This window comes from Mustela putorius, unplaced genomic scaffold (assembly GCF_011764305.1).
Source record: "Mustela putorius furo isolate JIRA1106 unplaced genomic scaffold, ASM1176430v1.1 tig00003903_pilon_pilon_pilon, whole genome shotgun sequence".
In the NCBI taxonomy this organism is placed as follows: Eukaryota; Metazoa; Chordata; class Mammalia; order Carnivora; family Mustelidae; genus Mustela; species Mustela putorius.
In genome coordinates this window covers 2,205,546-2,227,352 of record NW_025422051.1, presented here as the reverse complement: position 1 = coordinate 2,227,352, position 21,807 = coordinate 2,205,546, and the positions used below count along the sequence as shown (strand labels likewise).

Below are 21,807 nucleotides of genomic sequence, written 5' to 3'. Positions count from 1 at the left end.
GCCGCGCTCTCATTGGCCACCCGGGTTGCGTCATCCGTACTGCAGCCTGACTGTCGCCCAGTTCTTTCTAGCTTTGGGGAGGGCGGTCCTCATTCTGTGCTTTCAGAGAAGGCATTCACGTGGTTCTGGTGATCCTAGCAGCTACAAGAGAAAGCCGGCCCATCTGACAACCTTCCAGTACTCACGGGATTGTATTGGTAATGTTGGGGTGGGTGCATCTTTTGCAATAGGAGGAGGTGCTGCGCTCTGCTCCCCCGTCCCGGAGCTTTGGTTCCTCCCACCCAGGAGTCTGTGGGGGACGTTGGGTGAGCCCATTTCTGGGACGCAGGGGGGGTGGAACTAAGCTTGGCCCCTTAGGCGGTGGGTGGAGCCTGGGCCTGGGAGGGGAACTGGGTCCTGGAACACTCAGCCTCGAGGCGGGGGTCGGTGGGAGTTTGGGTGCAGTGCACCTATCTTCCCATCTCTTAGTGCGTCGGTTCCGTCCGGCCAGCTATTCGTGCAGGTAGGTAGGTGGGGGTCCAGACGGAGTATACGCTGGGAGGAGGCGCTTGATTTTAGGATCGGGATTTGAATCCTCATTTGAGCTGGTGGTTTGTGTGTGTGTGTGTGTGTGTGTGTGTGTTTGTGCGCGTGTGTCTTTCCATCCGTCCGTCCCTAGGTCTGTCTGCTGTACACTATGCCGCTGCCTGTTGCGCTGCAGACCCGCTTGGCCAAGAGAGGCATCCTCAAACATCTGGAGCCCGGTAAGCGAGCTAAAAGCAGATGGGCCTACCATGTGGCAGGCTTGACAGGCACTTTGTTGTTCATAACTGCCACTTCATACCTAGCATATACCCTATTGCGCACCAATCAGTCGGGGGGCGGGCATTGTTAACAATATGGCTTCATTCCTAGCGCGGGCGGGGGTGGGGGTGGGGAATGCATGTTTAGTGCTTAATATTGACAGCAGGCCTTTTTGGGGTTCTGTTGTGTGCCTCGTGCAATCCAACAAGCAATCCGTGGAAGGTATTACAAAGTATCCTAGTAGACCGTAGCAGGACGCAGATACTTTGTTCTTTACCCTAATGATTACCTTATTTTAGACCTATAGTGGAGCGAGGGGTATTGTTCACCGTATCCGTAGCTGACATGTATTTTGGGCCCAAGTGCTTGGCATATGCATTATGGCTAACAGTAGAAAATAATGATAGGATCTATCATTTATGCCTCCTGGGCTGCTTGTGCTGATTTCCACCTCACTGTCAGTAATAGTAAAAGCTGGCATCTGGTGTGGTGTTTTTTTGTTTTTGAGGGGGTTTTTTTTGGCATCTGTTTTGGGTACAGTGTGCTAAGCACTGGGAAGTACATCTTATTTTCACCTTACTGGTAAAGGCCATCTTTTACAAGCAACTGTGCCACGCATAGATCTTGCGGTTAATAATACCGATAATAATCACTGACCATTATTGTAAGCCTGTTGAGTACGAGGCCCTGTGCTGATGGAATATACCTCTTACTAACGATACTGGTGATTATAGCTCACATCTACTTTGGGTCTATTGTGTGCAAGGCAGTATGCTGCTGCTGACATGTACATTTCATTGTTAGTTCCAGCCACAGCTGAAATCTGTGCTAGGCCTACTGAGGGTCAAGTACCAAGCTAACAACATTCACCTCTTTTATTTTGCCAATAGTAACTGACAGCTGCTGTAGGCCTGCTATGTCAAGCCTAGGAACTGAATGGACCCAGAGCAGTGTTTGGATATATCCTCTGCCAACAGACTTGCTGCTCAATATACAAGATCAGAAACCCGATATTTGCCAGGCTTTGGGAGCTGAGCATATTTGGACATATTTTTAGAATAATCCGTTACTGTTCAAACTCATTTTATCCAAATAGATTTGGATAGCATGGTGTCCCATGCTTCCTGAACTCAGGAACTGGAGGATACGTTTGTATGATGAATCCTTGTCTAAATTCTGAAATCAGATAGGTGTGGGTGACAGCATCAAATCCCAGATTTTACCTGAACCCAGAAACAGAAGAGATTTAGGTACATTTTTTGGCAAATCCCCTGATCTTCAGACACTTGGATTTGGAATGTGATATTTGCCACAGAAGGTGAGACCTGGTGCGCACGCGTGCATGCGCACACACACACACGGTCCATGTGAATTTGAGGGTCTTTCCAGGCTCTGGCTCTAAGATGAGAATTCCTCTAGTCCTTATTGCTTTCCTCCACCCCGCTATTCTGCCAGAGCCAGAGGAAGAGATCATTGCTGAGGACTATGATGATGACCCTGTAGACTATGAGGCCACCCGGTTGGAGGGCCTGCCACCGAGCTGGTACAAGGTGTTTGACCCTTCCTGGTGAGCCTGGGGAACTGGGGTGGGGGTGGGTGGGGGAAGTCACATCTGACTTCACCTTTCCTGTGCTGTCCCTGGCCTTGGGGTAAATGGGAAACACAGAGGTCTGGGGGTCCTCCTTCTGGGGTCCTGACGTGGGGCAGTTACAAGAGATGGGTAGGAGTTGAGGCTATAAGACCCCTGTGCTGACACTCCTCCACTCCCTCCTTCCTTCCTTCTCCCCTCCTCTCTCCCCCTCCCTCTCTCGCTCCCCTGCTTCCCTCCCACTGCCCCACAGCGGGCTCCCTTACTACTGGAATGTGGACACAGACCTCGTGTCCTGGCTCTCCCCACATGACCCCAACTCCGTCGTTACCAAATCCGCCAAGAAGCTCAGGGCAAGTAATGCAGGTGAGTTGGGGGACCTAAGGGTGCCTCCATGGTCCTGCAGTTCTCAGGGAGGGGTCAGGTAAATGACAGTGGACTGGGGAGGGGCAGGTGAGACAGGCAGACCAAACCCCAGGCAAGAGGGGGGGGCATTTACTGAAGGCAGAGGCTGCTGGGGCCAGAGATTGGAGGAGAAAGATCACTTCAAGGCTTTTGTGTTCCCAGATGCTGAGGAGAAGGTGGATCGGGGCCATGAGAAGTCAGACCGGGGCCACGAGAAGTCGGACCGGGGCCACGAGAAGTCAGACCGGGGCCACGAGAAGTCGGACAGAGAACGGGAACGTGGTTATGACAAAGTGGACAGAGAGAGAGAGCGGGACAGGGATCGGGATCGGGATCGTGGGTATGACAAATCAGAGCGGGAAGAGAGCAAAGAACGGCGCCATCATCGCAGGGAGGAGCTGGCACCCTACCCCAAGAGCAAGAAGGGTAAGCTCAACAGCAGGGCCGGGCCCGAGGCAGATGAGGCACCACGGACGAGTCATGGAAGAGAGGCCCTCCCTTTGCTCATTTGAGTGCCTGAGCCTGGTGCCTGGGATGGGGTGCTGTGGGCCACGGCAGCCATGCACCCCATTTTTCCCTGGGATGGGGGAGGTTGGTGATCAGCGGCTCCTTGTGTCTCTACTGAAAACCTCACTCTGCTACCTGTTTCCTCAGCGGCAAGCCGGAAGGATGAAGAGTTAGACCCCATGGACCCCAGCTCGTACTCGGATGCACCCCGGTAAAGGAAAAGCCCTCACAAGCCCTTCTCTTTCCCTCAGGAGTCCCTTGCACTGATGACCATTCCCTTTTCCCTGTCTCCTTCCCCGATTTGTCAGTTGTTGGAGTTGGGGGTGGGGAGTGCCTACTGCATCCCATATTCCCAACTCCTGACCCCTGTTTCCTAACCCCCTCCCTACCAGGGGCACATGGTCAACAGGACTCCCCAAGCGGAATGAGGCCAAGACGGGTGCAGACACGACAGCGGCGGGGCCCCTCTTCCAGCAGCGCCCCTACCCATCCCCGGGGGCTGTGCTCCGGGCCAACGCCGAGGCCTCCCGAACCAAGCAACAAGACTGAACCTCCCCACAATGCCACCCCACTGTCCTCCAGGGTTTTTAATAAAAGTTTTTCGATGGATCGTGCCCATGAGGCCTGAGTGTTTCCTTCCCATGTGCTCTTGAGGCTTCCCAACCCAAGGCCGGCAAGATGTGAAACACATTTTATTTGCAAAAACTCACCTAAGATAGTGCGGGAGTGGCAAGGATATGAGGGCGACGGGGGGCTTGGAGGCCGAGGTGGATCCTGTCCATGCCCTCATTACCAGAGCTCAGTTGTGTCCCTCCCCCTGCGCGGGGTAGGGGATGGGGGGACCAGGTTGGGGTTCAGTGTCTACCTCCCCCCACCCCTAATACTGATCAGAGTTTGGTCCTGGCTGGGCCAGGGCAAGAGGGGAGAAGGAGGCCAGGCCAGCGTCTTCCATCCCAGCGGCTACGAACCCTTCACCTTGGTGAGCAACCTGTGGTGGGAACGGGGAGGGAGAGAGAAACACAGACAGCTGGTGTGGGCTGGCAGGCGAGTGCCCTGAGCAAGCAAGGGTGGCAGTGGTGGAGCTGGTAGTCCGGGGGTTAGTAACAGAGCCTATGCAGACAGAGTGAGTCCCCTGGGTCAGAAAGCTACACGTGGACTAAATAAATACAACATCTTTATTTGGCATTGGGTCTCCTGACATTTGTTCATTACAGTTTCTTAGAAAACAAGCCAAAAAAATCAGAACAAATTAATCAAAAATAAAGATCCAACGACCCTATTTACATAGAGCAAAGATAGCCCAGGCATCTCCCCCATGTGTGTGTGCACGCGTGCGTGTGCGCACACACACACACGCATGCGCACGCACGCACATCCTGGGAGACAGTTAAGGGGTTAATAAGCTTAAGGGAGTGCAGGGGGCAAGTTCCACATTTCAGCGATTTTAAGACCCCCTCACCCTGTCACAGAGCAAGGGTGCCTCATAGAGCCAGTGCATTATCAGAGGTGTGGTCGACAGCTTTAGCTTCCCTTTTAGGATGTCTTGGAAAAGAACCCTGCATCTGGCATCTGACAGTGTCTTAGATTTCAGTGAGATTCAGCCACTCCAAGGACCTTTTCCCCTTCCCCGCACCCTGGATCATTAATTATCTGATTATACCACAAGTTTCCAGACCATTAAAAAGACAAACGGCCCCTACTGCACTGTACCCTCCCCAGGAATGGGCTGATGTAACACCTGTCAGCTCCGGCCCCTTCCTCTCTCCGGGGTGCCTACAAGAGGCCCATTTTGAAGGGTCTCCCGTCAGGGAAGCTGCCCCAAGGCAACGTACAAAAAAGAACTGAACTGCTAACATGATCCACTGTGGCTGTGAGGGAGGCAAGAAGGCCTCAAGCTACAGGAAGCTGAACCCCACAGGTAGGCATCCATCACTAAAAGAGCTGTAACATTTTTGTCCGATTTGTCCTTACAGAGGTGGAGGGGTTGCTAGGAGGGGCTCTCCCAGGCATGGGACAGGACACCTCCAGCTGAGGGCAGGCAGGCAAAGAAAGGCCTTGAATGACAACACTGCCAACCCAGTCCCTGAAAGGGGTTGGCTGGGGCAGAGGAGGCAGCTCTCAAAGCCTCCTCCAGTGGAGGGGGGCCCAGTCTGCGAGGAAGGGTTTGTGTGACGCCCCACCCCATCCCATGCCCCTCCAGAAGTCTCCATGACCTGGGAGAAAACACTCTTCCAGTCCCAGAGGAGCCAGACCCAGTGGCAGCTCAGGTCCCTGCAGATGCCCAACACCCTCCACCCAGTCCCCCTCCCTGTAACCCCCCACCGCCACCAGCCCTCACTTCACCAGCACTGACTTTGGCAGAAAGGGCTCCGTGCTGAGGTCTCCGCGGTGGGAAGACAGCTTGGGTGGTGGCGGCTGCCCCGGAGGCTGCTGGTGCGTGCAGGGCCCGGAGGCGGAGGCGGAGGCGGAGGCTGTGGCTTTGGCTGCACCTCGGGGCAGACTGTAGAGGTAGACAGCACCGATGACCAGCCCAGCGCCCAGGGCAAACAGCGGGTCCACGTGGAAGCCGAAGAGGCGGATGGAGGCAACCGTGGACAGCACAATGGATAGGGAGGTGGCAAAGCCCTTGAGGATGTTGTCGGCGTACTTGACGACAACAGCCACCAGCAGCCCGCCAAAGGCCTGGTTGAGCACCACACCCCACACGGCCGGCGTGTAGCCAAAGAAGAAGCCGCGGCGGGCCACAGCAGTGCCCTCGGCCCACCAGAGCCCCACCAGGCCTAGCGCTGTGCCGAAGAGGCCCAGCTGCAAGTTGCGCAGCCACACAGAGCCCGAGCTGCCCTTGAGGATCTTCTCGAAGTAGACGCCCGCGAAGCCCGAGGACAGACAAGAGGCCACAACGGCCACCAGGCCTGCCCCAGGGTTCTGGTCCAGTGGCCGAGGGCCCCCACCACCAGCTTGTTGTGCCTGGACAATGGCAACACCAGTGAAGAGGAGCAGCAGGGAAGCCCACTGCAGCCGCGAAAGGCTGCGGTTCAGCATGAGCACGGAGAACAGCGCCGTGGTCAGGATCTTCAGCTGGTACGTCACCTGTGTGTAGCATGCATGCAGGAGGTGCTAAGGGCTGTTCCCTGCCCCACCCCTATCCCACAATGCGCCCAGTGCAAGGATAGGGCAGGGCAGGTGAACAGGAAGACACCCAGTCCTTGGGAGCTGACTGGCAGGGCGCTAAACAGCCCTGAGCCATGCTTCCCGGAAAGTCCACAGCTCCACAAGGAAGTCCCGGGCCATACCCAAGTCTGCACCCCAACCCCATTTTCTGGCTGTGTGATGAGGAACAAGGCACTTGCCCTGTCTTGGCCCCGACATCACCATCTGTAGAGTACAGCTGTTGTTTGCGAACCAGCTCAAGCGGCAGGTGAGTGAACAAGTGACAGGCTCTTTGATGAGGGTGGGGGGGGGCGAGGGCTGATAACTAGGTGCTGATGCAAGCCAATCAGCCACAATGATAACATCGGCAAACATTGACACAGTGCCTGCTGTGTGCTACTGTGCCTCTAGGCACTGCATATGAATCTATTCGTTCAGTGCTCTCCCAGATGAGGTGGGCGCTACTGTAATGTCTGATGGGAAGATGAGAAAACTAGGGCACAGAGATGTCAGTGACTTGCCCAAGATCACACAGCTGGGAAGTAGTACCTGAGGTGGGATTTGGGCCCCAGAATCCAGGCTCTTCAACCATTTTCCAAGGCCTCCTTGGAAACAGCCGAAAGCCCACCTACTGCCAACCAAGGGCTCTTCCCAGATATTATTTCTTTTAGCCGTCCCAGCAACCCGGTGAGGAGGCATTCCCGTCCCCATTCCCAGTTCTCACAGATGAAGAACTGAGACTGAGGGAGAGCCAAGGCGACACAGTCCCAGCTCTCTGCAGCCCTCCCCTTGTCTCCTAACTCCCCGACCCCAGCTGGCTCCTCCAAGGCCACAATGGGCATGCAGCTCACCTGGAAAGTGGCAGCTGGCAGGTTGGAGATGGCAACATATTGGAGGTTATTCTGCAAGGTGTAGATGAGAGAGGGCACCGCAAGCTTGAGTGTGTCCACATACCGCACCAGGACAGCCTCGTGGAGGAAGAGCGCGAGGTGCTTCACGTTACCTGGGGTGCACGGGGAGGGGGAGGACAGCCCTCCTGAGCACTGCAGATCCTCTGCAGGCCAGGACTAGGCTGGGCCCTGTGTCTCCCTACCATACTCTGACTTCCTGAGGGCTCGAATGAGGTCTGTGCTCTCAGTTTCCCCACAGCGCAGCACCCCCCACCCTCCAGCAGGCCCTCATGGCCAGCAGTTTCATAGGATACAAAACCACCATCCTGGACTGTGCACAGCTGAGGCTCGCAGGCTGTCCTCACTCAGTGTACAGCCTAGCTCCCCAGACAGGAGGCCCACTCAGGGAAGCACTCAATACCTGTCTAGCCAGTGAAATTGTCAGTAGGAACTAGCTTGTGAAGGAGAAGCCTTAGGAGTGGGAAGGCAGACTGCCAACCAGAGGGGAAGTTGGAGACTCAACTATGACCCTTATCCTAGCTCCTTACTGGCCTTACAGCTGCCTGAGGGTAGGAGCCATCTCCTGCTCTGCCCACCCGACACCCAAGGACTGGGCCACCTGGGCCACAGGCAACAATGGCAATGGGACTAAGAAGCAGCCAAGGCTGGCTGGGGCCTGCTCCCACCGATGCACGAGAGAGAGGACCCTCCTGGAGAGTCAGGCCTCTGCAAAGCTCTACAGTTTACCTTTTCAGGCTCAGCTGCATGTTGCTCCTCTGAAAACCCCACCTACTGCACCAGGCTATCGCAGGGGAAAGCCAGTGCACGGGGCTATCACAGGGAACTTACACTGGCTCATGGCCCTGCCTGGCCTTCATCCCAGGAGTAATTACCCATCTCAAACCCTTTAACCCCAACTCTTGGGGCCCAGGGGTTTGGGTGTTGGGACATTTTCCAGGCGTCAGACAAGTATCATGGGCAATCTGGCACGTAACATGTAACACAGCCCTCACATACAGGAGGCTGCACACCATAATCACACATGTTCATATTTCTGTGGCGACTTGTGTAAACATTCACACCAAATGAGAAAAATTAAAAACACAGATACACAAACAGCCCCATGTGGGGTCAGGCCAGGTTTTACCACAAAACTGATTCAAGAGAAAAAACAACAACAACAACATGGGGCGAGGGGCTGAAATTGTAGATCTGAGGCGGAGGCCTGTGGTTTTAAATCTGTAGCTCTTTGCTTCTCCCCATCCCAAGTATCAGCCCCCCTGAGCACAGGACGCAGTTGGAGCAGGGGCTGCCGCATGAGCACTTGGAAGTGTCTCGGAATCAACTGAGAACAGAACAGAAGGTGGGGGAGGGGAGCAGATGATGGACCTTGAGGGCATGATGCTAAGTGAAGGAAGTCAGACCAAGAAAGACAAATGATTTCATCACCTCGTAGAATCTAACAAAACAAAACAAAACGACCACAAAAACAGATGCAGAATCACACACTCCTAGAGAACTGGCAGTTGCTGGGGGCAGGCAGGGGAGCGGGAAATGGGCGAAATAGGTGAAGGGGGTTACGAGGTACAAAGTTCCAGTTATAAAAATAAATAAGTCACAGGGATGAAAAGTACAGCACAGGGAATATAGCCAATAATAAGGTAATAACTCAGTCTGGTGACAGATGGTTAGTGCACTTATCATGGTGAGCACTGTGTAATGTAGAGAATTGTTGAATCAGTATGTTGTACATCTGAAACTAAGAAAACATTACAGTTAACCAGTGACCAGCACAGGAGCTGGGGCATCAACCCCCCAGACAGTTAAAAATCCACATAAATTGTTGATACCTCCAACCCCCAAGCTTAACTCCTAATAGTCTACTGCTGGCTGGAAGCCTTATGGAGAACATAGAACATTTTGTATGTTATATGTATCATATATGGTATTCTTACATTAAAGTAAGGCAAAGAAAAGAAAATCATAAGGAAAATACATTTTCCATACTGTATTTATTAGACAAAAACCTGCGTCTAAATTCGCCTGCACAGCTCAAACCTGTGTTGTTCAATGGTTAACTGTGTATGTCAGCTACACGTCCACTTTAAAAAAAAAAGGAAAGAAAGGACAGAACAGATGGGTTCCCAAACTGCTGCCTCACAGGGCCCTGGAGCTAGTGAGCGGGCAAGAATGCTTTCTTCATCGTAAATACTGACAGCAGAGCTGGAACAGACATCTGTATCCTTTACACAGGCAAGGCCTTTAATTATTTTTGTAAAGATTTATTTACTTATTAGGGCGTGCGTGCCCATGAGCGAGCGGAGGAGAGAGGCAGAGGGAAAGGAAGAAAATCTCAAGCAGATTCCCCATTGCTAAGTGCAGAGCCCAATGTGGGGCTCAATCTCAAGACCCTGCAATCATGACCTTAGCTGAAATCAAGAGTTGGACGCTTAACTGACTGAGCACCCCCAGGCGCCCTGGCACGGCCTTTGTAGAGAAACAACTGACAACGTTTTAAAGCAGGCTTTTAGGGAGATGTTTAAATTGGTATAGAAATCCAATTTCTAGGGGCGCCTGGGTGGCCCAGTGGGTTAAGCTGCTGCCTTCGGCTCAGGTCATGATCTCAGGATCCTGGGATCGAGTCCCCCATCGGGCTCTCTGCTCAGCAGGGGGCCTGCTTCCCTTCCTCTCTCTCTCTGCCTGCCTCTCTGACTACCTCTCCTACTTGTGATTTCTCTCTGTTGAATAAATAAAATCTTTTTTTTTTTTTTTTTTTTTTTTTTTTTTTTTTTTTTTTTTTAAAGATTTTATTTATTTATTTGACAGAGAGAAATCACAAGTAGATGGAGAGGCAGGCATAGAGAGAGGGAAGCAGGCTCCCTGCTGAGCAGAGAGCGAATAAATAAAATCTTAAAAAAAAAAAATCCAATTTCTAGGAAGTACATAAAAAGTAGAAGAATATGTTAAATACCACTAGGAGGCCGGCAGCAAACTGCAGGCTGTCCAAAGTCTCTAAGACAAACCACCTGCTCTCTTCAAGAAATTAACTGTCCATCATAGAGCTGGCGAACCCTGAGGTTAACAGACCTAGAAGACACCAACCAAGTGCAAGACACTGACCTTATATAAACCTGACTGAGACAAATTCTTAAAAATTGTTATGGTATTTGAGAAGCCATTGTAAGTGTGTGAACACTTGACTGGGTATTTGATTCTTTTATGGTTCATTTTTTGATGTATGATTTTTAGATACTGCAGTTATTTTTAATGCGCCAAAATATTTATTCAAGACAGTAAGGTAGGGGTGGGAATGTACTTCAAAATACTACATACTTCGTGTGGGGCACACTGCAGTAAGGTAAGGCAGGGAGTGGGTAGGTAGGCAGACAGGGAGATGGACAGCGAGTGGGTAATCACTGATGCTGTTTAATGGCAGAGGGGCCATGAGTGGACAACTGATGACTCTGGGTGATGGGTACATGGACATTTCATTTTATTATTCTCTCCAAGTTTGTATATGTTTAAAATGATCCATAATGCAAAGTTAAAGGGAAATAAGCGAATCACCCTGTAAGGGTCGCCTGCTACCTTATGGGCACAGACCGTTTCACTCCTACATCCACACAGACCAACTTCCCGGGCATCAGGGGTATAAAAGTAGGGATGGAGAGACAAGGCAGATTAGCTGCACTTACACACTCCCCAGGCAGTTTCAGATACAGGGATATAGTGATATTACCCCAGCAAACCCTCCATGTGGGCATGGGTGTACACACACACACACAAAGTCCCACCACTGACCCCAGTGCAGCACCACCGCCCCCCTTGCTGGCTCATACCCCTCTTCTGTGCGAAGAGCAGCAGCAGGCAGGTGAGACCTTTGAGCACTTCGGCCATGACCACAGCAGTGGTGGCAAAGAAGCGGTCCCCAGGCAGTGTGCGGGCGTAGCGGATGCTGAGGATGAGGGAGGCATTCTGGACCACCAGCACAGCTAGGGATATGTATTTGAGGCGCCGGTGAGCTGTGGGGAATTCAATGAGCAAGGGGGAAGAAGGGGTCAGAAGCTGCTAGGACACAGCCGCACCACCACCTTCCCCCTCACTCCTTTCTCAACCAGGATCCTCCTAGCCACTGCCACTTCCTCTCTCTGCCTCCCTATCCTGACCCAAGGAGGGTCTGACTCCCATCTACTTCTGCTGCCTCAACAGGCAGGAAGAGCCACAAAGGAGGAAGTGGGCCTCGCCCCATCCAGCCCATACCTGGAATCCTTGCTGAGGTATCAGGAAATGGCTGGAGCAGGTGCTGAACACACTGGGCCCCCTCCCTCCCTCCTCTGTGTGAGAAGCAACTCCACCCCAAGACGGACTACCAAACACATTCTCAACATTTATTGAGTGCTAACTGTCTACCTATCGCTGGGGTAAAGAATTTGTGTGAAATACCTCAGCAGATCCCTATGTTGTTCTGATCTCTGAGCGAGCTACAAGGATTCCATTATGTGGGTGAGCAAACCACAGATTTATATGAAATGATGCTTCTATTTAATGAGGGGTCATCCTATGTAAAGAATGATACCTCAATAAAGGGAATGAGACCACTATATAAGGCATGTCCACCCCCAAAAGAACGGTCTTCCTCCCATCTAAGATATTATTCCATCCCCTCACACTGAGAATGGTCTTTCCAACTCCTACCTTCTATGACCACCAGAGTCCCTCTGACACAGAATGGTTTCACAAACTTAAGAAATAATTCCTCCACAGCCCCTAGGACTGGACCCCATATAATAAATGGTTACTGTACCAAGAATGGTGTGATTCCCTCGAGGACACAAGGAGGTATTTCCCTATACTCCACATGGCCCAGTCATCCTCCAACCACTGCACCTTCCCTACCTCCAGCCAAGGAATCATTCCTTGTTCTACTCACACTCACAATGAACTCTCCCCGCTATAAAGAAGGGCCCCACACCCTCAGAATGTCTTTTCTCTGCCATGTAAGAAAGAACCCTCTCACTCCAATATACAATGAACTCTACCAGCATTAGGAAGGGACCCACCAGAACATCTTATCTCCTTATAACGGACATCCCAATCTTCAAAACGGACCCTCTAAGTCGGGTATGGAAGGACCCGCCCCACCCTAGTTCACAATAACCCCTATCCCTTTATAAGGAAGAAACCACCACCCACAGAACAGCCTCTTTATTCTATAAGGAAGAACTTTCCCACTCTCAGAATGCTCTCTCCCTTCTCTAAGGACGGACCCCCCCACACAAACTCAAAATGGTCTCAGTGGTCTTAGCCTCCCCCAAAGGCAATAACCCCCCCAGACTCAGAAAGATCTCCACTCTCCATATGCGGAAGGGACCCCCCAATTACCCTCAGAATGGTCTCTTCCCCGCCTTCCAACACACTCACAGTGGACTGTTCCGTCCTTCCTCCTCCACCCCCCCACCACACATACATAGGTGGGTCCATACGGGATGCTCCCTCTCGCATGAGTGAGGAACCTTCCTGACCCCCCAGCCATCCCGACCCTCGCCTGGCCACCGCCTGCTCGGCCACGGCCTGTCTCACCCGCACTCGCGGTTCCAGACTCCAACGCCTCCGCGGAGACCGCCCCTGGCCCAGCAGCCGCGGTAGAACCGCCAGACCCAACCGCTGCCATGTTGGCATCTGCCTGGCCCGTCCCCTCGGCAACAGCAGGGCACTTCCGTATCCGTCACTTCCGCTTCCGGGCCTCCGGGGTAGGGGCGGTGCGAGTGAGGGGCTGGCCAGAGCTGTGGTTTTTCTCGTCCGCTCCGGGACAGTGAACCTAAGACCGCGGCCTCGGGATGGGCAGACCCAATACAAGGCCGACTCAGCCTCTAGCTGTCTCTACGGAGCCTCATTGGCTCATTCCCGTTACTAGACCCGCCCTCGACTTCATTGATCTCGCTTTCTAGATCGCCCGCCCATCGTGTGTCCTTGTCTCATTGGCTCGGCTGAGCCTCTTGTATCTCAGCTCTTCATTGGCAGCTTCTACAGATGACCCCGCCCCTTCCGCACCAAAACTCCTGGGTACCTTCCCGGTTGGACTGAAGTTCCTCTTTAGCCCACCTCCTGGCGAGGCCCCGCCCCCTGGCGAGTACGCAGGCGGCTGGGAGGAAATTTAGACCGACCGAGCGGGACAGGTGAGGGTCAGGCGGGCAAACAGAGCAGAGCAGTTGAGGCCACACAAGAGAGGTGTTGGAGAGGGGAGACTGAGAGTAGGGAGGATAAGTGAGCCCTTGAGGAAGAAAAGGAATGCGAAGGGGACAGGTAAGCCACCAGGTGAGGCTTTCAGGTTAGCTTTTGAAAGCGGAGCAAGAGAGGGTACAGCTAAGGTTAGGGTGGGGACGTCGAGGTGAAGAATGAGAGGAGGGATGAATAAGAGAGCAAGGGAGAGGTGAAAAAAGGTAGGGGCAAAACGGGTACTTACACCCCGGATGTTATCAGGAAACATGGAAGGGCTGGGAAAGTTTCTGTCAGTGCCTGGCCCCTCCCTCACGGGTGACCTGAAAGGCCTTTTCTCCCACGGGAGGGCTTTATTTCCTCCCCCGTCATTGGGGGGAGGCAGTTTTCTCTGGCCGAGCAAGCCCTCTTTGACTGGGGACATATCCCAAACATCTTCAGGGTCTACAGTAAATCCAGCGGAGCCCTTCTGCACATCCTGGAACTACCTAAGAGCTGGAATGTGGGAAATCAGGTTTTTCTTTGTGGTCCTGCTTAGACCAACCCATAAAACAGCCTTAGGACAGTACCACAGGGCGAAGCCCTCCCAAGAGCAGAGGAGCAATCCAGCCCACCTCCCTCTTGACTCAGTATACAGTACATGCTTCATAATTGCCTCACTGTATCTACAAATAGCCAGTCGCTTCTGAGTCTAGAACATTTATCAAATAGTGAGCTTCCTTGCTTCATCTACAAATGGCCAGTCACTTGATTCTGTAACATTTATTAAATAGTGGGTTTCCACACATGGCTTTTTTAAATAATCCAGGCAAGGGGAGAAGGAAGAGGAGGACATAGTTGGAGCTCCCCTCCCACCAATACATAAGTATTTACATTTCAGCAACTGGACAATCCTGGCTCAGAAAGGAGGCAGCAAGAATCCAAAAAAGATAGAGGGGGTGGCCCAGGAGAACAAACAACTAGACTTGACTTCCCCCACCCCATCCCCCAAAAAACCATCCACCCCATCCTAGCAGACTCTGGTGGTGTCCATCTCCCATTTCCCAAATCATGGAAGTAGGGTTCTCCTCACCAGAATAAGAGCACTTGGGATAACAGAGTAGGGTCCCCTCACCAAAAAAAATTAAAAATTAAAAAATAAAATAGTAATAATAATAAAAATAATTAAAAAAAGTCCTGGGATAACAATAGGGCATTACCTCCCCCAGAATCAGCAACCCTGGGCTGAGGTAGGCAAGCAGCTTGACTGAATATAGGACCCTGGGCTAGGGAAAGGGTCCTTTTGCTAAAATAAGAGCTGCTGGGGCATTGGAAGGAAAGCACCCTTGCCCAAGTGAGAGCATTTGAACTAAGTGTGTGTGGTGGCAGCAGGAGGTGCCAGTGTAGGGGTTACAACTCATCAGAATAAGAGTCCTGGGGCTCAGAATGGAAGGAACCTCAACCAAATAAACACCCTTAGCAAAATGAGAAATAAGGAAGTTCCCCCGCCCTCCAGAATAAGAGACCATAAGTTCTGGGAGGAAGGCTCCTTAGCAGAATTGGGATGGGGAGAGGGCAGACTTGGTTTATGTCTCCTGACCCCTGATCCCCAATCTCTGACCCTAACAACACTGGATTTTTAATGACCTGTATAACCAGGTCAACAGATGTCCATCTATCCCTGTGGCATGCCATGGGACGGCTATTCCAACTAGCGGGGGCTTGGCTAGGACTAGGGCAGCAGGGACCAGGCCAAAGGGGTGGGCCCCCCCTTGGGGGCATTGAGGGGTGCATCCTCAGCTGGTGTCTGCATCCAGGGGTCCAGCAGTATCTCCTCCAGTGAGGGTCGGGCAGAAGGCTTGGGGGCCAGGCACCGGCGGATTAGGGCACAGCAGTCTGTGGATCAGAAGCACACAGATTAGTGGTCAGTTGGGGACACTAGGCCCTGGGAAGGATGGAATCCACTGAGCTAGGACTGGTGAAGGCCTCACCTGGGGACACATGGGCAGGGAAGTGGAGCTCAGCCTCCAGAATCTCCTGGTCCCTCTCGAAGGGAATGTCCCCACACACCATGTCATAGAGGAGGATACCCAGTGACCAGACAGTGGCTGGGAGTGCGTGGTACTGGTGACGAGAGATCCACTCTGGGGGGCTATACACCCTTGTCCCTGCAAACAAGCCAGAGATTAGACGACTCCCCGATAATGCCCCCGCCGAAAGTATGGTCCCCTCACTAGAATTAAGAGAACACACTATGGGAGCAGGGTCCCCTAACCGAAAGAGTTCTTTAAATATAACAGCAGAGAATCATCATCAGGAAAAGAACAATTAAGTTAACAACAGAGTGGCCTCAACAGAATAAAAGCCTTTAAAAGTAACAGTAGGATCCCTTTACCAGACAGAAAAGAAACACTCAGTATAATAACACAATCCCTCACCAGGTCTGGGCACTGTCAGAAGATGGACTTTAGGAGAGGACAAGGCTTGAGAGCCCCCAATATTAAAACTCAAGAACGTTATAAAGGTGCGATATAGATCAAGGAGCATGGGGTACCCCAGCACTAGAGGTCAAAGATCAAGGGACCATAAAGATAAAAGATTAACCCCCCCCATTAAGATTTAGTGAAGACTTACCATCAAAATCAGTATAAGGTTCATCGTGAAGCAGGGCACCGGAGCCAAAATCAATGAGTTTGGCACAGCCCCGGCGGAGATCCATCAGGATGTTCTCATCCTTGATGTCACGATGGACAACTCCACGGGCGTGGCAGTGGCGAACAGCTGCCACTACCTGGGCAAACAGGCAGCGGCTTCGGCCCTCACCTAATGGGCCCTGCTCTGTGATGTAGTCAAAGAGATCCTGGGCAGGCAACGGCCGTTCGAGGACAAGCATGAAGCCTTCTGGTGTCTCAAACCAGTCAAGCAGGCGGATCACGCCAGGGTGCCCACCGCCTGCACCCACCTTCCATAGCAATGCCACTTCCAGTGGGCATGTGGCTGAGTCTGACTGTGGGGGGAAGGGGAGAGAAAAGAGAACAACAGACGTCAAGCCAGTAGCTCTGAGGCTGACTTCTTGCCTGAACTTAAATCATACCCCCCCAGCCTCCAGACTGTGTGTCCTTCAGCAGCCCACTTCCCTCCCTGAGCCTCAGTTTCCCTGTGTTAAGGGCTAAAACACAGCCACTAGAAAGGTCATTTGAGCCAAAATCCCATGCACATCTGGCACATTATAGGAACTGAGTAAATATTTCAGTAAATGAAAGTCATTTTTTAAAAAGATTTTATTTATTTATTTGACAGAGAGAAATCACAAGTAGACAGAGAGGCAGGCAGAGAGAGAGAGAGAGGGAAGCAGGCTCCCCGCTGAGCAGAGAGCCCGATGCGGGACTCGATCCCAGGACCCTGAGATCATGACCTGAGCCGAAGGCAGCAGCTTAACCCACTGAGCCACCCAGGCGCCCCGAAAGTCATTTTTTTAAAAAAGCCCTTCTTGGGGCACCTGGGTGGCTCAGTCGGTTGAGCTCAGCTCAGGTCGTGATCTCATGGATCATGGGATCAAGTCCCACATCGGACTCCATGCTCAGCCCAGTGGGAGTCGGCTTGAAATGCTCTCTCCCTCTCCCTTTGCTCCTCTCCCCACTCTGGTGTGCACATGCATGCATGCTCTCTCTGAAATGAACAAATAAAATATATTTTTTAAAAAGGGCTTTCTGGACACCTGGGTGGCTCAGTGGGTTAAAGCCTCTGCCTTCAGCTCAGGTCATGATCCCAGGGTCCTGGGATCGAGCCCCACATCGGGTTCTCTGCTCAGCAAGGAGCCTGCTTCCTCCTCTCTCTCTGCCTGCCTCTCTGCCTACTTGTGATCTCTGACTGTCAAATAAATTAATAAAATCTTTTAAAAAAATAAAAAATAAAAAAGGCTTTCTGCTGAAGAAGCAACTGATGAACACTATTATATAATAGTCTATCTTTTGTTCACTGGCATCTGAGAAGAGATTAGAACAGTGCCTTACATACAGTGGGTGCTCAATAGATGTTTGTTAAATAGTTGAAAGCACTTTATAGCACAGTCTGGCACAGAGTTAGCTCACAAAAATACTATTATTGTATAATGGTTTGTCTGTTTTGTTCACTGACTATATATAACAATGCCCGGTAAGGAACAGGGTAGGGTTTAATACATATTTATTAAATAGGTAAAAGCAATTAGTAGAAAAGAACCCTGCAAAAAATAAGCTCTCAGTAAATGTAATATTTTGTAAAATGCCTAAAATTGTGCCTGGCATATAGTAGGTCCTCAATATACATTTGTTAAGTAGGTAAAAGTGATTAATTGCAAAGGAACAAAGTAAGAACTCAATAATACTATCATGTGATGTTTTGTCACTGTCACTGAACATCTAGAGCTGTGTTGAATGCAAGTATTTAGTGGGACTGGGAACACAGTAAACTTTGATGATGAAGCAAAACCTGAGACACACAGTCAGTGCTCAATAAAAGGCATAAGTGCTAGGCCACAAAAGCCGCCCTATGCCAGAAGCCCGGTGAGGGCAGACGGACAGCCAGAATCAGCTTTCCTGCCTGAGGTGGGGCCCTCTCCCGGCCAGTACGCTGACTAGCACAGCCGCAGACAGGTTTTCTCACGGTGATGAAACTTTTGCTACCGCGCAGGCGCACCTTCTCCCTCTGGGTCCCACAACCTGCGCAGGCGCAGTCTCCCCCAGAGTCCACCAGGGGGCGCTCCCACCTTTACAACTTGCCCAGACCCGCCCTGTTGTCCGTTAGCGTTCTAACGGCCCAAGAGAAGCAGCCACCGTCACCATGGCAACCAGTGACCTATGCCCCTCTTTCCCCACCAGCATGCCCTGCGGGCAGCCCCTGAGCCTGTGTTTGGAGGGAGGAGAAAGGAAGGTTGGAGGGGGGAGAATCCAGGACCCAAAGCGAGCTGGGGTGAATCAGAACTATATGGAGGTGTGGATGTCACCAGAGGGGAGTAAACACAGGCTGGTAGGAGTATTCTCTTCACCGTTACAGGGCCCAGGGAATCATACAAGCCCTAGAAAGGCAAGGGGTTGCTGAGTCCCATCTTCAGAGATGGCGTCGCCAGGTCAGTGACTCCAGAGATACTCACCAAGGGGGACCAGCCCAGCACGCGATTCCGGGGGATCACTTTGATGGCCACCTGGAGAGGGGGGCTGAGGTGAGGGGGCCACCAGATGACCCTTTGACGCCCCCAATCTTGACCCTCAGTCTAGTCTTTCGGGTACCAACCTCGCTACACCACAACCCAAAATGAGCTGGAGCTTCTCCCCTGCTCTCCAAGTCCCCAGAACCCAGTTTATCTCTCCCATGATCCTTGGCCCTGGGTTCTCTCTTCTCAAGCTTCAGGACCCCTCACTCCAGATCCTGGGCTCTTAATTTCCTAATACCCCAAGCCCTCAATCTTACCATCCAGCTCCAAGACCCTCCAATTTTGTACTGGGTTCCTCGTCCTAAGGACTCCACACTGGACATCTGCCCTCGAAATCCCTCAAATCTCAGCTCTGGGTATCTCTACCTTCCCACACAGATACACATCCCCTGGATCCCAGGGCCTAGAGTCCTCATGACCCCCCAGTCCTCAGTCTCACTCCCTGGACCTCCAGCATCCCTGCCCTGAAACCCCCTCTCCCCCACATACCCACCTGGATCGCCACACACACAAACAAGCGCGCGCACGTGCGCGCGCTCGGGCACCCCCACCAACCCGGATCCTGGTCCTCATGACCCTACCACGCACACATTGGCGGCTCATCCCCTGGTCAATGAGCATCCCAGCCTCGGGACTCCCACCCGCCACACACACACCACACACGCACGCACGCACGCACGCACGCACACCACCCCTGACCCACCCAAGACCCTCGTGGTTGATACCTGGAGTCGGTCTGTGACGCGATGTCCTGCGAAGACGGTACCAAAGCCCCCCTTACCAAGGAGGGGGCCGAGTCGGTACTCGGCCTCGAACGCTTCGCGATCCTTGCCTCCTACGCAGGCGGAGGCGAGGAAGTCAGGGTGGCTGCGTGCTGAGCCCTGCCGCGACCCTTTCCCCTTCCCCTGCACCGCCCTCAACCACTTCAGCCCACCCGGCCTAGTCGCGGTAGGGGAGCCTCGCTCACCTGGCGGCGGCGTGGGGGTCACGGGGGCCACGGGGAGCCCTTGCAGAGGCTTAGTCAACATGGAGGTGGTGCTGCGCAGATTGAGCCCGCTGAGCCCGCAGGGCGTGGATGCCCGGGGTAGCGAGGCTGGGGAGCCAGGACTTGGGGGCGCCAGGGTGGAAGGCAAAGAAGCTGATGGCCCAAAAGCGCCCGCAAAACAGCGCAACGTTAAGATTCGACGCGCGCGCCAGCCCCAACGCTACTGAGCCGGGGCACGCGCCTCCCGAGAGAGTCGCCCCGGGCGACAGCCCCGCCCACTTGGCTTTGATCAATCCGGACGCGGCACCTGCTGTACCCCAGCCAATAGGAGCCAGCCCTAATTTGCATACCACCCTCAACGTTTCAAGTACCCCCTTATGCAAATGCATGCCCGGATCTTCCGCGGGGGCCGGGCCTGCATGCAAATGTGGGGGGGCGCGCGCAAAGAGGAAACCGGTTCTGGGAATCCCTTTGCAGCAACCGCATTTGTTTTGGTTGTTGCTCAGGGTTGTTTTTATATATGTGTGTGTATGTGTATATATAGATATAAACTTAAAAAAATAACTACACCGCCTCCTTTCCTAGGAAGTTGGTTTGCAGCCACTGTTTCCAGATTAGCGCGGAGATAATGCCACGCCGGGCTTCTAAGAATCTGGGCCTGTGGCTACCCAGGACCTTGTCTCCAAAGAGTGCTCCTCACCCAGGACCAGAGCCCTCAAGGCGGCTAGAGGCCTCTGCCCCAAAACTGAAGCCAAGAATCCTGGAAGAACCTTTCCAGCTTCCAGGGATGGGTAAACCCCGACTACCGCGGGAGACGCGCTGGTCAAAGACAGCATTCCCATGCCCTGAGGCGGAGGGCTGTGGGGTGTTTTGGAGCCCTTAACCTGGACAGACCTGGCTAGGTCTGGCCACAAGCCCAGTCAGCACATCTAGAATTTGGAATGGCAGAGGGGAGTGGAGCTCGGGTGGGGGTGGGGTGCTAGCGAGCCAGAATGATGGTAGAGACAGGGACGGAAAGAACTCAGACAGGTGGTAAAATACCCTCAGTCACAAATTTGGGAAAAACAAATTTGGGTAAAAGAGTCTATCCTCACGCCGGAGAAAGAGATGCATTCAAGACACGCAGAAATACCATGTGATATACACAAAACCAATAGTCATACGCATTCATGTAAACTTGTTCTAGACACACATGCAGACATCTACTGTCACAGAGCCTGACATCCACCATTAGGCAGGCATGCTGCCAGTTATGTCCTGGAATGACACCTGGTGAAACACTTAAGGAAAGACAGGCACTCCAGAGATTCACATGGACCGACGCTGCCATGTGACAATGACACAGAAATGTCTTGTCAGACACACCACCAGAACTTGTCACAAAGATACTGGCACCATCAGACATGCACCGTCAGGGGAAGACTTGTACTGTCCCAGAAATGAGAGACCTTGATTCTCACAGGAAGACACACAGATGCTCCGGACACACAAGTACTGCTCCAAAGGCAGACATAAATACTTATGCGACAGAGCCACATAGACAGCGTCACAAAAACAGACGTGGATAGACACACACCAGCAAACATGCAGTGTTGTCACCGAAACTGTCCAGAAATAGCTACCCAGAATCTGTCACAGGAATACAAACGGACATCTACCCCATCAGAAAGAAACTGCAGATGCGCTGTCACAGACCCACGCAGACATGCACTTGTCTCAGAAACAGACATAAACTGTCAGAGATAGAGTCCCACCTCAGTCACCATCTGACACACCTGGAAACAAGCCCTCATCAAACACACTAGACATTGCAAGGTGCATGTGAAGACTTGAACTCACCAAACGCGTGCACGCATGCAAAGACACACGCACCCACCCAAAAAGCAGACACACACATGTACTCTCTCATTCATCCAGTATTTATTAGGGGGCTACTGTAAGCCTACCAGGTCCCAGTAAGGGTGCAGATATTAGAGATAACACAAATTAAGTCAGGCATCACAGCCCTTGCCCAGGAAGTGAATCACAGAGTTATTGGGGGAAGGAGTAAAGATGTATCTGTGGATAGAGGTGAGAATATGGATGAGGTCACACAGGGCTTCTCAGAAGGTGA

At 52.4% G+C, this 21,807-nt stretch overlaps 3 protein-coding genes across 10 annotated transcripts; 1 reads left to right on the top strand and 2 right to left on the bottom strand.

Annotated features, from left to right (window-relative positions):
* Window positions 1-63: 63 nt before the first annotated feature.
* Window positions 64-3,897, top strand: PQBP1 (polyglutamine binding protein 1). Of its 3 annotated transcripts, none has more exons than XM_004755046.3 (7): window positions 64-197; window positions 659-743; window positions 2,239-2,350; window positions 2,625-2,737; window positions 2,939-3,202; window positions 3,431-3,494; window positions 3,676-3,897. In XM_004755046.3, exons 2-7 carry the CDS (start codon window positions 677-679, stop codon window positions 3,830-3,832), a joined length of 777 nt encoding a protein of 258 aa, XP_004755103.1. In that variant the 5' UTR covers window positions 64-197; window positions 659-676; the 3' UTR covers window positions 3,833-3,897. The 3 variants fall into 3 exon arrangements, with proteins under 3 accessions (XP_004755103.1, XP_004755104.1, XP_004755102.1); XM_004755047.3 differs by having other exon boundaries at window positions 78-208; XM_004755045.3 differs by lacking the exon at window positions 64-197 and adding an exon at window positions 238-502.
* A 61-nt stretch (window positions 3,898-3,958) lies between these two features.
* Window positions 3,959-14,154, bottom strand: SLC35A2 (solute carrier family 35 member A2). Of its 5 annotated transcripts, none has more exons than XM_004755042.3 (5): window positions 12,904-14,154; window positions 11,163-11,345; window positions 7,285-7,436; window positions 5,637-6,373; window positions 3,959-4,271 (listed from the first exon to the last, which is right to left on the bottom strand). In XM_004755042.3, the coding sequence occupies exons 1-5, from the start codon at window positions 12,992-12,994 to the stop codon at window positions 4,244-4,246; spliced, it is 1,191 nt and encodes a 396-aa protein (XP_004755099.1). In that variant the 5' UTR covers window positions 12,995-14,154; the 3' UTR covers window positions 3,959-4,243. The 5 variants fall into 5 exon arrangements, with proteins under 5 accessions (XP_004755099.1, XP_012912985.1, XP_012912984.1 ...); XM_013057531.2 differs by having other exon boundaries at window positions 5,637-5,783; XM_013057530.2 differs by having other exon boundaries at window positions 11,163-11,315.
* Window positions 14,155-14,286: 132 nt separating this feature from the next.
* PIM2 (Pim-2 proto-oncogene, serine/threonine kinase) lies at window positions 14,287-19,939 on the bottom strand. Of its 2 annotated transcripts, XM_004755052.3 has the most exons (6): window positions 19,677-19,934; window positions 19,435-19,544; window positions 18,650-18,700; window positions 16,153-16,525; window positions 15,510-15,686; window positions 14,287-15,414 (listed from the first exon to the last, which is right to left on the bottom strand). In XM_004755052.3, the coding sequence occupies exons 1-6, from the start codon at window positions 19,735-19,737 to the stop codon at window positions 15,251-15,253; spliced, it is 936 nt and encodes a 311-aa protein (XP_004755109.1). In that variant the 5' UTR covers window positions 19,738-19,934; the 3' UTR covers window positions 14,287-15,250. The 2 variants fall into 2 exon arrangements, with proteins under 2 accessions (XP_004755109.1, XP_044924350.1); XM_045068415.1 differs by lacking the exon at window positions 15,510-15,686 and having other exon boundaries at window positions 19,677-19,939.
* Window positions 19,940-21,807: the final 1,868 nt, after the last annotated feature.